The 20156-nt window shown below is 39.7% G+C and overlaps 1 protein-coding gene across 1 annotated transcript in view; it reads right to left on the bottom strand.

Moving 5' to 3' along the window:
• g6fl (g6f-like) overlaps positions 1 to 15444 on the bottom strand; it is an 87934-nt gene extending 72490 nt beyond the window's left edge. Inside the window, exons 1-2 of the mRNA XM_034173647.1 lie at positions 15291 to 15444; positions 6272 to 6604 (exon numbers count right to left, since the gene is read on the bottom strand). Coding sequence (XP_034029538.1) covers positions 6272 to 6604; positions 15291 to 15369 — 412 coding nt within the window. The 5' untranslated portion in view covers positions 15370 to 15444. The remainder of the gene's footprint in view (positions 1 to 6271; positions 6605 to 15290) is intronic.
• Positions 15445 to 20156: the final 4712 nt, after the last annotated feature.

The raw sequence follows: 20156 nt of genomic DNA, 5'->3' as shown, positions 1-20156 counted from the left end.
AATCTATTATTAGACTCTATCGGCTTTGCTCAAAAAGTAAATGAGTCCACCCACCACTTTAATCATATTTTAGATCTTGTTCTGACTTATGGTATGGAAATAGAAGACTTAACAGTATTCCCTGAAAACTCCCTTTTGTCTGATCATTTTTTAATAACATTTACATTTACCCTGATGGACTACCCTGCAGTGGGGAATAAGTTTCATTACACTAGAAGTCTTTCAGAAAGCGCTGTAACTAGGTTTAAGGATATGATTCCTTCTTTATGTTCTCTAATGTCATATACCAACACAGAGCAGAGTAGCTACCTAAACTCTGTAAGGGAGTTAGAGTATCTTGTCAATAGTTTTACATCCTCATTGAAGACAACTCTGGATGCTGTAGCTCCTCTGAAAAAGAGAGCTTTAAATCAGAAGTGTCTGACTTCGTGGTATAACTCACAAACTCGTAGCTTAAAGCAGATAACCCGTAAGTTGGAGAGGAAATGGCGTCTCACTAATTTAGAAGATCTTCACTTAGCCTGGAAAAAGAGTTTGTTGCTCTATAAGAAAGCCCTTCGTGAAGCTAGGACATCTTTCTACTCATCACTAATTGAAGAAAATAAGAACAACCCCAGGTTTCTTTTCAGCACTGTAGCCAGGCTGACAAAGAGTCAGAGCTCTATTGAGCTGAGTATTCCATTAACTTTAACTAGTAATGACTTCATGACTTTCTTTGCTAACAAAATTTTGACTATTAGAGAAAAAATTACTCATAACCATCCCAAAGATGTACCGTTATCTTTGGCTGCTTTCAGTGATGCCGGTATTTGGTTAGACTCTTTCTCTCCGATTGTTCTGTCTGAGTTATTTTCATTAGTTACTTCATCCAAACCATCAACATGCTTATTAGACCCCATTCCTGCCAGGCTGCTCAAGGAAGTCCTACCATTATTTAATGCTTCAATCTTAAATATGATCAATCTATCTTTGTTAGTTGGTTATGTACCACAGACCTTTAAGGTGGCAGTAATTAAACCATTACTTAAAAAGCCATCACTTGACCCAGCTATCTTAGCTAATTATAGGCCAATCTCCAACCTTCCTTTTCTCTCAAAGATTCTTGAGAGGGTAGTTGTAAAACAGCTAACTGATCACCTGTAGAGGAATGGTCTATTTGAAGAGTTTCAGTCAGGTTTTAGAATTCATCATAGTACAGAAACAGCATTAGTGAAGGTTACAAATGATCTTCTTATGGCTTCGGACAGTGGACTTATCTCTGTGCTTGTTCTGTTGGACCTCAGTGCTGCTTTTGATACTGTTGACCATAAAATTTTATTACAGAGATTAGAGCATGTCATAGGTATTAAAGGCATTGCGCTGCGGTGGTTTGAATCATATTTGTCTAATAGATTACAGTTTGTTCATGTAAATGGGGAATCTTCTTCACAGACTAAAGTTAATTATGGAGTTCCACAAGGTTCTGTGCTAGGACCAATTTTATTCACTTTATACATGCTTCCCTTGGGCAGTATTATTAGACGGTATTGCTTAAATTTTCATTGTTACGCAGATGATACCCAGCTTTATCTATCCATGAAGCCAGAGGATACGCACCAATTAGCTAAACTGCAGGATTGTCTTACAGACATAAAGACATGGATGACCTCTAATTTCCTGCTTTTAAACTCAGATAAAACTGAAGTTATTGTACTTGGCCCCACAAATCTTAGAAGCATGGTGTCTAACCAGATCGTTACTCTGGATGGCATTTCCCTGATCTCTAGTAATACTGTGAGAAATCTTGGAGTTATTTTTGATCAGGATATGTCATTCAAAGCGCATATTAAACAAATATGTAGGACTGCCTTTTTGCATTTACGCAATATCTCTAAAATCAGAAAGGTCTTGTCTCAGAGTGATGCTGAAAAACTAATTCATGCATTTGTTTCCTCTAGGCTGGACTATTGTAATTCATTATTATCAGGTTGTCCTAAAAGTTCCCTAAAAAGCCTTCAGTTGGTTCAGAATGCTGCAGCTAGAGTACTGACGGGGACTAGCAGGAGAGAGCATATCTCACCCGTGTTGGCCTCCCTTCATTGGCTTCCTGTTAATGCTAGAATAGAATTTAAAATTCTTCTTCTTACTTATAAGGTTTTGAATAATCAGGTCCCATCTTATCTTAGGGACCTCATAGTACCATATTACCCCATTAGAGCGCTTCGCTCTCAGACTGCGGGCTTACTTGTAGTTCCTAGGGTTTGTAAGAGTAGAATGGGAGGCAGAGCCTTCAGCTTTCAGGCTCCTCTCCTGTGGAACCAGCTCCCAATTCAGATCAGGGAGACAGATACCCTCTCTACTTTTAAGATTAGGCTTAAAACTTTCCTTTTCGCTAAGGCTTATAGTTAGGGCTGGATCGGGTGACCCTGGACCATCCCTTGGTTATGTTGCTTTAGACGTAGACTGTGTTTCATAATTATTGTATGGCCTTGCCTTGCAATGTGGAGCGCCTTGGGGCAACTGTTTGTTGTGATTTGGCGCTATACAAGAAAAAAGTTGATTGATTGATTGATTGATTGGTCAAAATCGCTCGGCGGCCCCGAGTGTGATACACAAGTTCAAACCCTATCCGACGGCGGTCCATGTGCAATTTGAGGACCATCTGACCACAATTTACATATTGTGATGGCTGAAAAACAGGACCCGAAATGATTTGAGCGCATATGAGGGAACCTCAAGATGGATCTGGCACGACAAAGTCTGCTGGTATGACCTGCATGTGCCACGTATAATAATGTAACCCCCCCCAAGCACAAAGGAACTGTTGAAATGTATGCGCTTCATCATGATAATAATTATGATTTACTATCATGTACAGTGAATGTGAACAGCGGTATCAAACTGAAAGCACCGAGCACTACTAAGCGCATGCTGACACAAATCTGAACAGGCTGTTATATCCACATTAGACCTTACAGTACAGATATTTATCCATTCCTTCCCATGGGTGATGTAAATAATGTTATTGTCTCCATCATATTATACTGGTGCACAGTAACACGTCATTGCATGCATCAGGTTTGGAGCTGAATGGATCTCACCCTGTAACACATGATCACCTTCTAACTCTGTAGGAGATATGACATGGAGCTGTTGTGCCAGGCTGTGACAGCATTAACAAACATAAATCTCACCTCCAACAATGGCCCAGGAGTGTTTCACAGCGCAGAGTGGACGTGGAGCCGAGACTGATCCCATGTGATAATCTAACATTTGCGGTGTCCAGAGTTGTGTTGTGCTGCTGAAGCGAACCAAAACACACACAAAAAAAGAAATTAAAGTTCCCTGGAAAGGCTGCATCTGATGCATGGGACAGCACGGGCCAGTGCCAGCAGTGTCCAGCAGCTGGCAACAGCACGCACATGTGGCCCTTGCGCACTCACGTGCTGCACGCACACATAGATGCTCATTCATCTATTTTGAACACACACACACACACACACACACACACACACACACACACACACACACACACACACACACACACACACACACACACACACACACACACACACCCAGCGATCATGTTATCAGGCCTCTGCTGTAAGCACACACGCACACGCATGTGAGGTCAGCTGTGCAGTGGAGGACGAGTGCAGATGTGATTGCATGAGTGAGTGAGTGAGTGACTGCACCATGCCAGCTTTGACACATATGGTGTGAGTCCGGGCCATACGTTGGTTGTACTCCGATGTTCAGTACCGACAGGGACTGTGCAAAGGGAGGACACAGCGCTCCCTCCCACTCCGGTCCCATGTTTACCATCCAGAAATTGAGCAGTCTTCAGCGCCTTTTATGGCCGTCTGATAGCAGTCTGTGTCATCTACTTGTTGTCTACATGCGCTTTGGATGCCATCGTGCAGGTGTGGACGAGATAATCTGAATGTGTTCTGACACTGCTGACCACGCCTCTTTTGCTCCTGACTGTGCCGGATTATGGCAATATTTGCGTTGTCGGGCATGGTTCCTGCACATTCTTGCTATGTGTAACGGGGCCTTTAATGATTTACGTAAATTGTCAGACATATTCAGTGACTTGAAAATGTTTATGTATTCATCCACTTAAGGTTTAAAAGAAAAGTAGCTGTCAAAGTGGTAGAGAAGCTTGAGTCTTTGACTGGACTGGGTTGCTTGACGCGAGGACGTTTTGCTTCAAATCGCAGAGGCTTCCTCAGCTAAAATTCTTGCTCTGGTGGTCTGACTTCTGTCTTGACTCTTGTAGAGAAGAATAATCTGAAGTCACAAAAGATGGAGTTTTAAACCTAACCAGACCCCTCCTACCGAGAGGCAGACTGCTATAGGCTAGTGACTAAACAATAGCTCTAATTAGCACCTATTGTGCTCTAGTTAGCACCCTCCTAATGACAGGGCAGCTATCCCTCTTAATGATGGGATGGATCCTCTCCTGATGGCTCCCTTGACGACTCTGCTGATGACGTGAATGACTCATTACCATGAACAAAAGACTGAAACTGCTTTGACCTGAGTACCCCATCCCGTTTACAATGGGGTACTCAGGTCAAAGCAGTGCAGCGGATAACTGAAAAAATGGTTCAAATGGTGATGCAAGCACCAAATTTGGCACACATACTCCTTAGACATTACTCTTTTACAAATGCCGGGTACCCACGTGAACTTTCAATAGGCGGCCAAGAAAGGGTCAATTGAAGTATTACACAGGGGTCAAAATTGAAAAATGCTCCAGTCATATTGAAAGGTATTCCATATTATTTGTCTGATTATAAAGATTCCAAAAAGGTATAGTTTGGACTAGCTGTGAATGAATGGTCTGGAGTTATGGGGTAAAAACAGCAAGAACACTGAGAAAGGTCAATTTCAGTTTGTACTGGGGTCAAAAGTTAAAGTTGCTCCAATTTTGGTCAAAAGTGGTGCAAATTACTGGTTGAGCTAATAGGATTAATAAATGGAATAGTTTTGACTGTGTTGCGTGCTTGGTTTGTAAAGTAAAGGTTAAACAATATCAGCATCCATTGGATTCTATGACATGTGACATATGCTACCCTGTAACAGGATAACTATGCATGATACATGATGCAAACTATTCCTTTTTAAAACCGTATTCACCAAACTAATAACTTGCATCACTTTTTACCAAAATTGGAGCAATTCTTTTTGGACTCTTTATGATCAGACAGATAATATGGAATACCTTTCAATATGATTGGAGCAATTTTAAATTTTGACCCCTGTGTAATACTTCAATTGACACCTTCTTGGCCGCCTATTGAAAGTTCACGTGGGTACCCGGCATTTTTAAAAGAGTAATGTCTAAGGAGTATGTGTGCCTAATTTGGTGCTTGCATCACCATTTGAAGCATTTTTTTTCAGTTATCCGCTGCACTAAGTTCTTCCAGCTGAAAATGGGTACTGGTGTTGATTGGGGAAGTAAGCTTTGTCTGACTAGAGTCATATACGAGGGTAAATATTCACTTATCTGCTGCACTAACTGAGACAATTCAGATTAAGTGTCTTGTTCAAAGACAATGTCATTCAAGGGCAAAGACAGTAATCGTGACTGAGAAACAAACTCGGAGCTGTATGTTGGTGCCCCAAACCAATCTTGCTCAGCTACATATCTCTACAAATCAAAGCAGTTGACAGTTATCATATTTTCCAACCTATAATTCACACCTGAGTATAAGTCAAGTCACTGGAAACATAAGAAAGTAAGTCCTTTCAGAGACCTTTTTCACTTGGGGGGGTTACCACAGCAGACCCGAGATGGACCTACATGCTGATTTGGCACAAGTTTTACACCAGATGCCCTTCCTGACAGAACTAAATTTCACAAATAAATAAATACATGAATAAATAAATAAAATGACAACCCCCCCCCCCCCCCCCCCCCCCCAAAAAAAAAAAAAAACTAGATAAAAATTTGCAACAATCTGGACAGAGTATTAACTCACACATGAGCCCAAAGAAAACAGACTAAATATCTTTAAAGTTGTGTTTGTTTCTATCATACTCAAAACCTACAATCGTGATTTTTTTTTGTGTTATGTTTACAACCCTACATTTTAACATATAAGTGACTTCAGTATATAAGTTGCCGTACCTCTTAAACTAGCAAAATCAAAATAAATAAATAAATAAATGTGACAGTCTGGAAAATACAGTAATGTAGTAATCAATGAATCATTGTAGCTCTGATACTAAAATAGTCAAAGTGAGCTTCTATGTGTGATTTTCTTTGTTTTTTGTTTTTTACCTGTAATAATAGCTAACAAGATAGTCTTTTCTTTTAGCTTCCTGTCCTGTTGCTTGATCAAGCATGAGTACAAACCGATATCCTCCATTTTTGGAAGACAGGCCAGAGAGAAATCCCCAGAGTCTTGAAAGTTCTTGTCAGCTAAATGCATGTTTGCCATTGAGGCAGAAGCAGAGAAGTCCCTTTTTATGTTGGCTAGAAGGACCAGTTTCCAGTCGTCACTAATATGTGATTTCATCCTCCAGTTAACTTCTGTCGTGCTCGTCATCATTGTATCAGTACAGACCAGCAGGGTGGGTGTGTCCTCTCTTGTTATCACAAGATCATCCCAATCTAAAGGACAGAAGAGGAGAAGTTCAACTTTATCAAAGGCGTTTTGATAAAGCACCATTTTAAGTCAGGAAATTCCGCAGTTACAGGAACTTGAGTTTTTGATTTTGTCCTTTGATTACTGATTGACGGCAATCAATTTTAACAACTACTACGGTTGCCAACAGGGAGCACCCCAGCTGACAAAATAAAGTTCCCAAAATGTTTTAAGAACATTTGTTAACTGTTAAGAGAACGTTAGCTGTGACGTTCTCAAAATGTTTCTTTTTGGTTCCCAAAATGTTTGATAGTAATGTTAGCACAAACGGTTTGAGAACTTTAGGCCAAACATTTTGGGAGCATTTGCAAAGAAACTTTCTTTTTGGATGCCAGAACCTCTGACCATAACATTTGTGCTGGGACTATATAAAAGTAAGTCCCTTCTGCTGTTCCCACACGGGGTCACGACAGTAGATCCAAAGTGGGTCGGCATGCTGATTTGGCACAGGTTTTACACCAGATGCCGTTCCTGACACAACTCCACATTTCATGGAGAAATGTGGCAAGGGTGAGGTTTGAACCGGGAACCTTCTGCACTGAAACCAAGCACACTAACCACTTGGCCACCACCCCTGCTTATTTCTATAGCTATAAAATAATGTTCTCTGAATTCTACAACAAACAAAGTTCATTATATTGTATTGCAATCTAAATTAATCAAATAATACATTTAGCTTATAGTTCAGTGACATTTTCCTATATGTGCTATACTTTTTAAATTGCAATTATCACAACTTTAAATGATTATAATAACAATTTAAGCTTTCAGACTGTACAAAAGTCTCTAAAACATCCCCAGAACATTATATAAAGATAAGGTCCCTAGCACAGTCACAGAACCCAAATTTAACTTTCATATTTTTCATTCAAACAGGTGTATTGAATTGGTTCTTTTTATCAACTTTCCAAGGACTAGAATCAAAGTTGATAAATAATGCACTCCCATGCAGCAAATTAACTGCTCACATATATTTCTCCACACAGACTTTTTAAAATTAAACTTGATCCTGCTGCAAATTTTACTTAACCTTTATGAAGGAAAATAGAAAGAGACATATAATGTTCCTAGAACATTCCAGAAGCGTTATGCCAGAATATATGTCCCCTGAATTATATTCATGATAAAAAGAGTGAAGTTCAGCAAAATGTATTTTTGCCATACACATTGTCTTAACCCCTTTTGAAAATATACTTTTTGTGACTGTATGTTTGATTTCAAATAGTCCTTCCCACAGTTTTTCATGCAAGCATTCCCAGAACATTCCGATGACATTATAATAATTGAGTATTGTATTTAATTTCATCCAAGTGTTTGATTCCAGAACAAGTTGCCCACAGTTATTGATTCAAATACTTTGGACTAGGAAGTTAAGTGAAGTTAGAAATAGTAGCCTTATTACTGTTCTGTCAAATTTCCCTTGACTATAGGCGTGACCTATTAATTAAAGTATTTCATATTTCATCACAAATCAAGCACATTCATTCATTTATGAAACAGGTCTTCCAAACTGTGTTTCATTCAAGCGTTCCCAGAACATTTGGGGAACATTACATAAATTGTAAAAATGTATGTTTCGTACAAATGTTCCCAAAACATTCTGGTAACGTTTACCTATATTCACTGAATAAATCTGAATAAGTAAAGAAGGTGAAATTAGAAGTGATATCTTTTTAAAGTGTTTATCAATTTTACTCGACTATGCATATGACCTTTTTAAAGTACTTCATGTTTCATTATACATGAAACAGACATTGACCTTCAGTGTTCCTCTTAAACGTTCCCAGAACATTCTGGTCATGTTACCTATATATATTCACTGAAGGAAGATGATGTGAGAATTCGCAGCCTTGGAAAATGTTTGAAAATTTCTCTTGACTATAAACACAATTATATATATATATATATATATATATATATATATATATATATATATATATATATATATATATATATATATATATATATATATATAATATATTATATAATTATATATTATATTATATATAATTATATTATAATTATATAATTATATATTCTCTTAACTATAAACACACAAATGTTTAACAATTCAAGAAACAGGCTGTCTGGACAGCTTTTAATTCAAACATTCCCAGAACATTCTAGCAGTGTCACATAAAGTCAACTAAAGATATGTTTCATCCAAATGTTCTCAGATCATTCTGGTAACGTTAACTAAAATCATAGTCTAGTAGAAAGACGGTGAGACTAGAATTAATATATCTGTCAAATTTCCCTCAACTATAAACATGACTTTTAATATATAACACAAAGTAATAACATTAGGAAAACATTACCAAAACATTATGTGTTAGTTGGGACAGCACAAGCAAATGTCAAAAACACTTATGAATACAAAAACAACAGGTAGTTGCATAAAAAAAATATTGTGCAAATTGAAACAAGCAAAAAACAAAGATGCTTGCAAAGACAGACAACACTATACAAATAATTAATGTTTATGAATGCAGTGGTAAGAATATTTCATGAGGTGAAAGATGACATTCCATCTTTTACCAAATAAAATATGTATTCTTTCCATTGCACAAATGAAAAAACATTCATTATTTGTTTTATATAATGCCAAAAATAAATCCTTGTCATTTGGTATTTTATTAATTTATAAACAAGAGAAAAAGGGCTTACATTTTGGTGTAGCTATCCAATCCAATCCACAACTGTTCTCAGTCAAATTGCAGACACAGATAGCTCAAAAACAATCCTAGCAATGTAGTCCTTAGCTGATGCCGTGCATTGACTTATTTGTGTACAGACTACTGTTTGCTTTCCTCAGTCCAGCAAAAAATCATAACAGAAATTTGTCGAGCTCTTCATCCAGCATGTGTACTCAGCGAATACTGAAAATGCCTCCAGTTGGCTTACGGCATACTGGATTTTGTGTGTGTGTGTGTGTGTGTGTGTGTGTGTGTGTGTGTGTGTGTGTGTGTGTGTGTGTGTGTGTGTGTGTGTGTGTGTGTGTGTGTGTTAGAAGAAAGAGCACCATCAATAAGCTAGTTCAAATTGTTGTCTGTCACCAAAACAAACCCCATCATGTTTGTTTTCAAGCTAAGCACCGTTGCCTCTAGTGTGAGTGTGCAGTGGTCGTGGGGTGCAATGGTACGAAACATATAGAACAAAAATTGCACGGTAAATGGAACAAAATGGCAATGATTCAGGCCTGATTGGTGGATTGCTGCAGAAATACAACCCCTGGCAAAAATTATGGAATCACCGGCCTCGGAGGATGTTCATTCAGTTGTTTCATTTTGTAGAAAAAAAGCAGATCACAGACATGACACAAAATTAAAGTCATTTCAAATGGCAACTTTCTGGCTTTAAGAAACACTATAAGAAATCAAGAAAAAAAATTGTGGGAGTCAGTAACGGTTACTTTTTTAGACCAAGCAGAGGAAAAAAATATGGAATCACTCAATTCTGAGGAATAAATTATGGAATCACCCTGTAAATTTTCATCCCCAAAACTAACACCTGCACCAAATCAGATCTGCTCATTGACATTGACCCTATGTGTCTTTTTGCAAGGAATATTTTCACAGTTTTTGCTCTATGGCAAGATGCATTATCATCTTGAAAAATGATTTCATCATCCCCAAACATCCTTTCAATTGTCCAAAATATCAACGTAAACTTGTGCATTTATTGATGATGTAATGACAGCCATCTCCCCAGTGCCTTTACCTGACACGCAGCCCCATATCATCAATGACTGTGGAAATTTACATGTTCTCCTCAGGCAGTCATCTTTATAAATCTCATTGGAACGGCAACAAACAAAAGTTCCAGCATCATCACCTTGCCCAATGCAGATTCGAGATTCATCACTGAATATGACTTTCATCCAGTCATCCACAGTCCACGATTGCTTTTCCTTAGCCCATTGTAACCTTGTTTTTTTCTGTTTAGGTGTTAACGATGGCTTTTGTTTAGCTTTTCTGTATGTAAATCCCATTTTCTTTAGGTGGTTTCTTACAGTTCGGTCACAGACGTTGACTCCAGTTTCCTCCCATTCGTTCCTCATTTGTTTTGTTGTGCATTTTCGATTTTTGAGACATATTGCTTTAAGTTTTCTGTCTTGACGATTTGATGTCTTCCTTGGTCTACCAGTATGTTTGCCTTTAACAACCTTCCCATGTTGTTTGTATTTGGTCCAGTTTAGACACAGCTGACTGTGAACAACCATCTTTTGCAACATTGCGTGATGATTTACCCTCTTTTAAGAGTTTGATAATCCTCTCCTTTGTTTCAATTGACATCTCTCGTGTTGGAGCCATGATTCATGTCAGTCCACTTGGTGCAACAGCTCTCCAAGGTGTGATCACTCCTTTTTAGATGCAGACTAACGAGCAGATCTGATTTGATGCAGATGTTAGTTTTGGGGATGAAAATTGACAGGGTGATTCCATAATTTATTCCTCAGAATTGAGTGAGTCCATATTTTTTTCCTCTGCTTGGTCTAAAAAAGTAACCATTACTGACTGCCACAATCTTTTTTCCTGATTTCTTATAGTGTTTCTTAAAGCCAGAAAGTTGCCATTTGAAATGACATTAGTTTTGTGTCATGTCTGTGATCTGCTTTTTTTCTACAAAATTAAACAACTGAATGAACATCCTCCGACGCTGGTGATTCCATAATTTTTGCCAGGGGTTGTAGTTGTCCTTCTGTAAGGTGCTCCTCTCTCCACGGAGGAATGCTGGAGCTCTGACCAAGTGATCATTGGGTTTTTGCTCACCTCCCTGACTAAGGCCCTTCTTCCCTGATCGCTCAGTTTAGCTCCAGGAAGAGTCCTGGTGGATCAGAACATCTTCCATTTACAGATGATAGAGACCACTGTGCTCATTGGGACTTTCAAAGCAGCAGAAATGTTTCTGTACCCTTCCCCAGATTTGTGCCTCGAGACAATCCTGTCTCAGAGGTCTACAGACAATTCCTGACTTCATGCTTGGTTTGTGCTCTGACATTCACTGTCAACTGTGGGGACAGGTGTGTGCCTTTCCAAATCATGACCAATCAACTGAATATACACCAGGTGGACTCCAGTTAAGCAACAGAAACATCTCAACGATGATCAGTGAAGATACACCCAAGCTCAATTTTGACTTTCACGGCAAAAGCCGTGAATACTTACTATACTATACTTACTATACTTAATACTTACGTACATGTGATTTCTTAGTTATTTTTTAATAATAAATTTGCAAAAATGTAAAAAAAACAACAATAACAAAACCTTTTTTCACATTGTCATTATGGGGTATTGTGTGTAGAATTTTAAAGGGAAAAAAGAATTTCATCCATTTTGGAATGAGGCTATAACAACAAAATGTGGAAAAGTGAAGCGCTGTGAATACTTTCCAGGGGCACCGTGCCAGGTGGGGAGAGCTGAGTAAGTTTATGTATTTACTTTATTGATTTTATTGAAGACTCAGAGCTCTATTGAGCCGAGTATTCCTTTAACTTTAACTAGTAATGACTTCATGACTTTCTTTGCTAATAAAATTTTAACTATTAGAGAAAGAATTACTCATAACCATCCCAAAGACATATCGTTATCTTTGGCTGCTTTCAGTGATGCCGGTATTTGGTTAGACTCTTTCTCTCAGATTGTTCTGTCTGAGTTATTTTCATTAGTTACTTCCTCCAAACCATCAACATGTCTATTAGACCCCATTCCTACCAGGCTGCTCAAGGAAGCCCTACCATTAATTAATGCTTCGATCTTAAATATGATCAATCTATCTTTATTAGTTGGCTATGTACCACAGGCTTTTAAGGTGGCAGTAATTAAACCATTACTTAAAAAGCCATCACTTGACCCAGCTATCTTAGCTAATTATAGGCCAATCTCCAACCTTCCTTTTCTCTCAAAAATTCTTGAAAGGGTAGTTGTAAAACAGCTAACTGATCATCTGCAGAGGAATGGTCTATTTGAAGAGTTTCAGTCAGGGTTTAGAATTCATCATAGTACAGAAACAGCATTAGTGAAGGTTACAAATGATCTTCTTATGGCCTCAGACAGTGGACTCATCTCTGTGCTTGTTCTGTTAGACCTCAGTGCTGCTTTTGATACTGTTGACCATAAAATTTTATTACAGAGATTAGAGCATGCCATAGGTATTAAAGGCACTGCGCTGCGGTGGTTTGAATCATATTTATCTAATAGATTACAATTTGTTCATGTAAATGGGTAATCTTCTTCACAGACTAAGGTTAATTATGGAGTTCCACAAGGTTCTGTGCTAGGACCAATTTTATTCACTTTATACATGCTTCCCTTAGGCAGTATTATTAGACAGCATTGCTTAAATTTTCATTGTTACGCAGATGATACCCAGCTTTATCTATCCATGAAGCCAGAGGACACACACCAATTAGCTAAACTGCAGGATTGTCTTACAGACATAAAGACATGGATGACCTCTAATTTCCTGCTTTTAAACTCAGATAAAACTGAAGTTATTGTACTTGGCCCTACAAATCTTAGAAACATGGTGTCTAACCAGATCCTTACTCTGAATGGCATTACCCTGACCTCTAGTAATACTGTGAGAAATCGTGGAGTCATGTTTGATCAGGATATGTCATTCAATGCGCATATTAAACAAATATGTAGGACTGCTTTTTTGCATTTGCGCAATATCTCTAAAATGAGAAAGGTCTTGTCTCAGAGTGATGCTGAAAAACTAATTCATGCATTTATTTCCGCTAGGCTGGACTATTGTAATTCATTATTATCAGGTTGTCCTAAAAGTTCCCTGAAAAGCTTTCAGTTAATTCAAAATGCTGCAGCTAGAGTACTGACAGGGACTAGAAGGAGAGAGCATATTTCACCCATATTGGCCTCTCTTCATTGGCTTCCTGTTAATTTTAGAATAGAATTTAAAATTCTTCTTCTTACTTATAAGGTTTTGAATAATCAGGTCCCATCTTATCTTAGGGACCTCATAGTACCATATCACCCCAATAGAGCGCTTCGCTCTCAGACTGCAGGCTTACTTGTAGTTCCTAGGGTTTGTAAGAGTAGAATGGGAGGCAGAGCCTTCAGCTTTCAGGCTCCTCTCCTGTGGAACCAGCTCCCAATTCGGATCAGGGAGACAGACACCCTCTCTACTTTTAAGATTAGGCTTAAAACTTTCCTTTTTGCTAAAGCTTATAGTTAGGGCTGGATCAGGTGACCCTGAACCATCCCTTAGTTATGCTGCTATAGACTTAGACTGCTGGGGGGGTTCCCATGATGCACTGAGTGTTTCTTTCTCTTTTTACTCTGTATGCACCACTCTGCATTTAATCATTAGTGATCGATCTCTGCTCCCCTCCACAGCATGCCTTTTTCCTGGTTCTCTCCCTCAGCCCCAACCAGTCCCAGCAGAAGACTGCCCCTCCCTGAGCCTGGTTCTGCTGGAGGTTTCTTCCTGTTAAAAGGGAGTTTTTCCTTCCCACTGTCGCCAAGTGCTTGCTCACAGGGGGTCGTTTTGACCGTTGGGGTTTTTCCGTAATTACTGTATGGCTTTGCCTTACAATATAAAGCGCCTTGGGGCAACTGTTTGTTGTGATTTGGTGCTATATAAATAAAAGTGATTTGATTTGACTCCTAAGATAACTGTATTATCACATTTTATTGTTTTATTACTTTGCATGCCACATGAGCAGGGCATTGTCATCACTTCTGTGTGTGTGTGTGTGTGTGTGTGTGTGTGTGTGTGTGTGTGTGTGTGTGTGTGTGTGTGTGTGTGTGTGTGTGTGTGTGTGTGTGTGTGTGTGTGTGTGTGTGTGTGTGTGTGTACGTACACAAAATCACAAAGAAAAAACCTCTGGATGACGTCTGCCAAACTAGGTACTCAAACATTCACCTTCAAACAAAACATAGCCCATAAAACATTTTGCCATAGTATCACCACTACGAATGTAAGTAGAGACTTGTTCAAAAGCTCATATCGACCAGAAAAATATCTGTGATTGAATGGTGTAAGCGACTTCATGATAAAGTCATATAAAAAAAAACCTACCTTGTATGACTGTGTGGTCCCTTGAAGTTCAGTGCATGTATTCCTGACAGTAAGTATTCAAAATATAAACTTACTCGTATATCTCAGCATACAAAGCGGGTAGAGTATGCATCAATCCTCTGATGCCTTTCATTTCCAATGCATTGGCAACAGAAATCAGCTAAATCATCCAGGCAGAAATTTCTTTTTGTGTTGTCAATACTACCACTATGTTGTGGAACTTTGCAAATCATTTTGAGTGTGTTGCTTGAATTTGCAGCAGACTTATTGAAGCTGCTGCAGGTTATATTTATACGCTCTATGTTTTCAAGACAACTACTTGTTAAATTGTTGCAAATGATTTTGGTCAGCCACAGTGCCAACTAGTTGGTACATCACGGGACTGAAAATGACACAAAATGACAAGATTTCTTTAGCTAGTCGTTAATTCAAGATCCCAAAGCTTCTCAGCATGACCCCCGTGGATAACAAATAACCATGTACAGTACAAATTCCTTTATTCATATCTGCAGCCTACAAGCACCATTGAACAGATAAAGTACACTGTATCTCATTGATATGAAAACACTGGTTACCCTGTAGTCAAACACAGAAAATATTCCATACCTGTGAAACACATGGTGAAGTGTGAGAAATATCCAATCATGGATGAAAAAATAATTAAAGTTAGAAAACCAAACTCCATGACAAATTAAAAAGTTCTCCTCCTCAAACACGGTGACCTTTCCAAGTATTCTCTGGAGCAACAAGTGCACGAGTCACTTTCCTACAGCATTACTGGAGTGTATGACCGACGTGTTACCAGACTCACTGTGCATCTCTCGTTCCAACAGGATATGACACAGCCAGCGGCAGGATAATCAACAGGAAAGAACTGTCACTATTGTGCTCATATGTTAATGTGGGGATGGCTGATAAATGTTGGGAGAGCAATTACGAGGACACACTGGAATTGCTTGGAACTGACGTCCATTTCCTGGATGAACCAGTTCTGTGTGTAGACAGCACTAACAACATATTCAAAAACAGTTATAATGCCCACTCTGTCTCCACGGCCACGTGGAGGGTGTTCAAGCACGGCGCTCCTGCACAAGAGGCAGTGTGAGGTCTTCTTGCTCTCCAGCAAGGAGAGGGCCGCGTCCTAGACTACGTCAACCAGTTACGTTTTCTTAGCAAGCACAGTGGATGGAAAATAGCGTCCCCACAGGAAACATTTTTGAATGGACTCTCAGACACCAAAGATCTCCTCTCCCTTCTGGATCTCACAGATGATTTCAACAGTGTTGTATCACCAGCCACAAAAATTGATCAACTTTTTCATCAATGACAAGCAGAGAGCATGTTGTAGTGGACAAGCTGTGTTGCCAGAGCACAAGACTTCCTCTCTGCAAGTACCTTTTAGCAACCCAACCAAAGCCCATGCAGATCGACCATTCATGCCTTTCTGCTGAGGAGTGTAAAGAGCTGGTCCAAGAGGTCCCCATTTTTACTGTGGACAGACAATGCATTTCATCGTCACCTGCTCCTTAAGGTCTGTATCTTCAGCGAGGGGCAGTTATTTGTTGAGTCATTCCTCTGCCATTCCTTCAATTAATCAACCACCTGTTCCTGCCATGCTGCAAACATCCTCCGACTCCTAAGCAGATGAAAGTTTCCAAGACCTCACCCTCAACCTCCAACTTGCTGGCCTGCTCAAGACCCTCTGGGAACCTCTAAGAGCCAATGTTCTTAATGACTCATAATCCCTGCTACTGACTGCCAGGAAATCACACAGAACATATGCATCTTCAGTCCTTTAGAGTTGGGGTTCCCATGGTTAAAGAACCATAACCCACAGATAGCTTGGGCGTCTGGGCCAGCCAGGGATGGAATCCCCAGTGTAAAGCAACCTGTTTGTCTCTTAATATGTCCTCCAAGTCTTCCAGTTGCCTGCAATCTGCATCCTCTCACCTGGATTTTAAGGGGATTCCTGTGGAGTACATAATCTTAATGAAGACTTTCGCAAGTCCTGTGCTACAATGCCACCTCACCTTGAGTATGACTGCACAGTTGACTTGCTTCCTGGTTTGTTTACTCCCAAGGGTATATTGTACTGACTGTCAGGCCCAACGCTCCCAACAATAAACATCTACATTCAGGAAAGGCTGGCAGTGGGTATCATCAGGCCCTCATCTTCATCTGCTGGTGACAAATTATTTTTCATTGAAAAGGACTCTGCCACAGGAACAGGCCCACTAAATGCCATGAGCACTGCTGGATGACCCCTGTCTGTGGATTGGACGCCTGCATGGATTTCTCATCAAATGCATCTTCTTTTGTTATGTTATGTTCTGTTTTGTAAAACTTTGTACAATCTTGTAACTGTCTGAATGGCCTAAGCAGATGGTCACCCCTCTGATTCTGGTCTGCTTGAGGTTTCTTCCTCAATATCATCAGAAGGAAGCTTTCCTTACTACTGTCACCTGTGTGCTTGCTCTAGGGGTTGGTAAGGTTTGCTCTTACTTGTTTGAAGCGCCTTGAGGCAGCTTTGTTGTGATTTGGCGCTATATGAACTAAATAAACTAAAATAAGAACAAGTTTCTTTGACCCTGCATAGATTATTATTGTCTTATGTGTGATGCAGAGATTTGCAGCATCCTTTGTGTTTTCTTGTCTTCCTGTTGTCGACTTTTGCTGCCTGACCCTATGGTTTTGTCTATTAGCCCGCTCCTTTGGACTCCGGTGCTCAGTATACTGACTTCTTGTACCTTTTGCCTGTTTTACAGAACATCTTCCGCGTCTTTCCCTTCACAGATTTGGCTGTTCTGTAGACTGATTATGCTCTGTGTTTTGATCATTGCCCGGACCTGGACCTCAAATAAAGATCTTTGTACTGCTCAGGGACACTCCAGTCATTACACTCACAATGTTAAAGAAAGAGAAATTAAAAAAAAATCTTGGCTCCGCAGCCTTAATTCAGATCTGCTCTAAAAGTCAATAGTTCCCTTCTAGGCCCACACTCTGCCCTTCCAACAAGTTTGAACAAACTCAGTTCAACAGTTTTTCTGAAATTCTCCTCATAGGCAAACAGCACTGACCTCCCTAACCCAAAGCAAGGCAAAATGTAGACCTGCAACGCTACACAACACCAAAGATCTGAACCTTTTGGGCAGTTAGTTACACAACTTCAGACCTTGACAAAAAAAATGTGCATGTATTCAAATGTATCACAGTCATGTATAGTATATGAAAGAAAGAAAATGATAAGAAAGCAAAGGACTGAGGGAGATGAGAGCGAGAAATAGTTTGGAATGGTGTGGGTGCACAGTAGCCTCTGGGCTACATGTCTTTACATCGCATAAATGTCTTTAATTAAGCTAAAGGTATTATCAGCTCCTCTGAGCACTATTACAGGTTTTTCCATAATTACCATTGGGTGAATGGGGGCGGTGAAGCAAGATAGGAACAGAACGAGGGACAGAAAGGAGAGAACTGTGCTCTGGATGCCTAATGATGGGAAAAACAAGGCAGCAGTAAGATGAAGTACAGAGGTGTTGAGAAAACCTGCAAGGAAAGGTAAAAGGTGTTGTAGGGGAATGCAGAAAAAGTGGGTTTGGATAGCTGGGACAGATCCTGTGACCCCTCATCTATGGCGAAACAATCGCCGTAAGCCCTGTCTAATGAATCCACCGCCAATGAGCTAAGATCTGTTAACTGCGTGCATCATTATCACTGCCACAGACCCCGTGAGAGCTCCAAGACAGAGGGCGCAATGAATAACAGCAAGGAGTGAAGGGCGAGTGGACAAAGGAAATGAAAGGACAGAGAGAGAGAGAGAGAGAGAGGGAGAAATAAAGAAAAAAGGAAACTGTGATGTGCAAAAGAACAGAGGTACGGAGGGTGTGAGGTGGCAATGAAAAAATAAAGAGGTGAGGTAAAACTAGAAGGTGGTAAGAGTGAAGGTCAGTTATGAAAAGAGTGAAGAGAAAGGAACAAAAGCATCCGTCTACTGGAAACTTTTATTCCACCATGAATACATACACTTTAGTGGTCTGAGTGACAGTATGGGTGGCTGCTCGACTGGAACGGACATGCTTTCCCAGCCAGTGATGGTGGTGTGTTCAAATCCTTCAGCTGCAGCACAGGACCACAAAACGGCTCCAAATTAAAAAAAAATAAAAATTAGACACTGACAAACAGCACTGTTGGCATTTACACCCACAGTTACTTTGTTTACATGTTTCCACAGTGGGCCAGGAATTAAAATGAGCAAGATAAAATGAACACGCAGAGCACAAAGCTCAAATACAGTCTTTTATAAATTTGTTTTGCTGCTGTGTAGAGCAGTGACCCCTGGTCGTGTTAAAAAAATAAAAAAAAATCTTAATTTCACAAAACCAGAGAGATCAACACAGGGGGTGAAATGGAATAGAACAGAAGAAGGATAATACAGTCTGTTAAACTATGGGACTTGTGGAGATGTAATTACATTTGCTGTAAAACACTTGAGCATAGGGATTAGACCTAAACCAGATAATGCTTTTGCCATGCGTGTATGCAGCTGCTTCTCAAGAAAATAGGACAAAAATAAGTTAAGATTAAAAAAAAAAATAGAAGTGATTACCAGAGCATCTTACAACTGGCTCCATGAGAGGCTGGTTCTGTTTATTTGATTTTACTGAATGCCGCTGACTTTGTATTTTTGAATTCTTATTGATTTTAGACGTATGCTGGGCACAAGTTGTTTTCATCACCGAACAGCAGGGGGCGCAGCAATCTGCTGTTTGCGCCTCACCGCTAACTGATGAAACGATGTCGACGCTTTGTCCTTTTAGAGATTAAATTCTCCATTTAAACAGAAGTTGAAATTCTTTAATTACCCGTGGAGTATAATCCCAGCAGATTCAAACCCGATTAAAACATTAAATGGAGCAACTAAACCTCAGCCATTGGGTGTTAGAAAAAAAAAAAATCACAAGAATCGCCACTTTCTTGCGCTGAGATTTGAGTTTGCACAGGCGGTGTTAAATAGCTCAGTTTACTGTTGTTGCAGAAAGAATTTACACGATTTCAACAAGTAGTTGCGCCGCTGCCCGTCGTTGGTTTTAATTATTTATTTATTTATTTTTTTTCGGGGGGGGGGGGGGGGTGGAGCTGTGACGCCTCCCGTCCTGATGACATCATCGTCGGACCGCGGAGCAGCACCAACTATTTGCAAAGAGAGAAAGAGAAAGAGAGCACGAACGCTTGATGAGAGAAACAGTTGAGGGGAATATTCACCTGTTCGCCGCTTGGACTCATTAACAAGGATTTTCAATCATTTTTTTTTTTTTTTTTTAGCTCGTGAAGCTACTACCGGACACCTGTTTTGTCCGGTGGCTCCATAAGTTTTTACACTCCAGCCGCAGAGAGTATTATCACACTCGGACTTTCTCTCATTTTTAAAGTCTCATTCTTATTTTAATTTTTTTTTTAAGTTCTATTTTGGAAAAG

The sequence above is a fragment of the Thalassophryne amazonica genome, chromosome 7 (genome assembly GCF_902500255.1).
Source record: "Thalassophryne amazonica chromosome 7, fThaAma1.1, whole genome shotgun sequence".
Taxonomy (NCBI): domain Eukaryota; kingdom Metazoa; phylum Chordata; class Actinopteri; order Batrachoidiformes; family Batrachoididae; genus Thalassophryne; species Thalassophryne amazonica.
The sequence above is the reverse complement of the archived record's forward strand: the minus strand, read 5'-3'. Positions and strand labels throughout refer to the sequence as shown.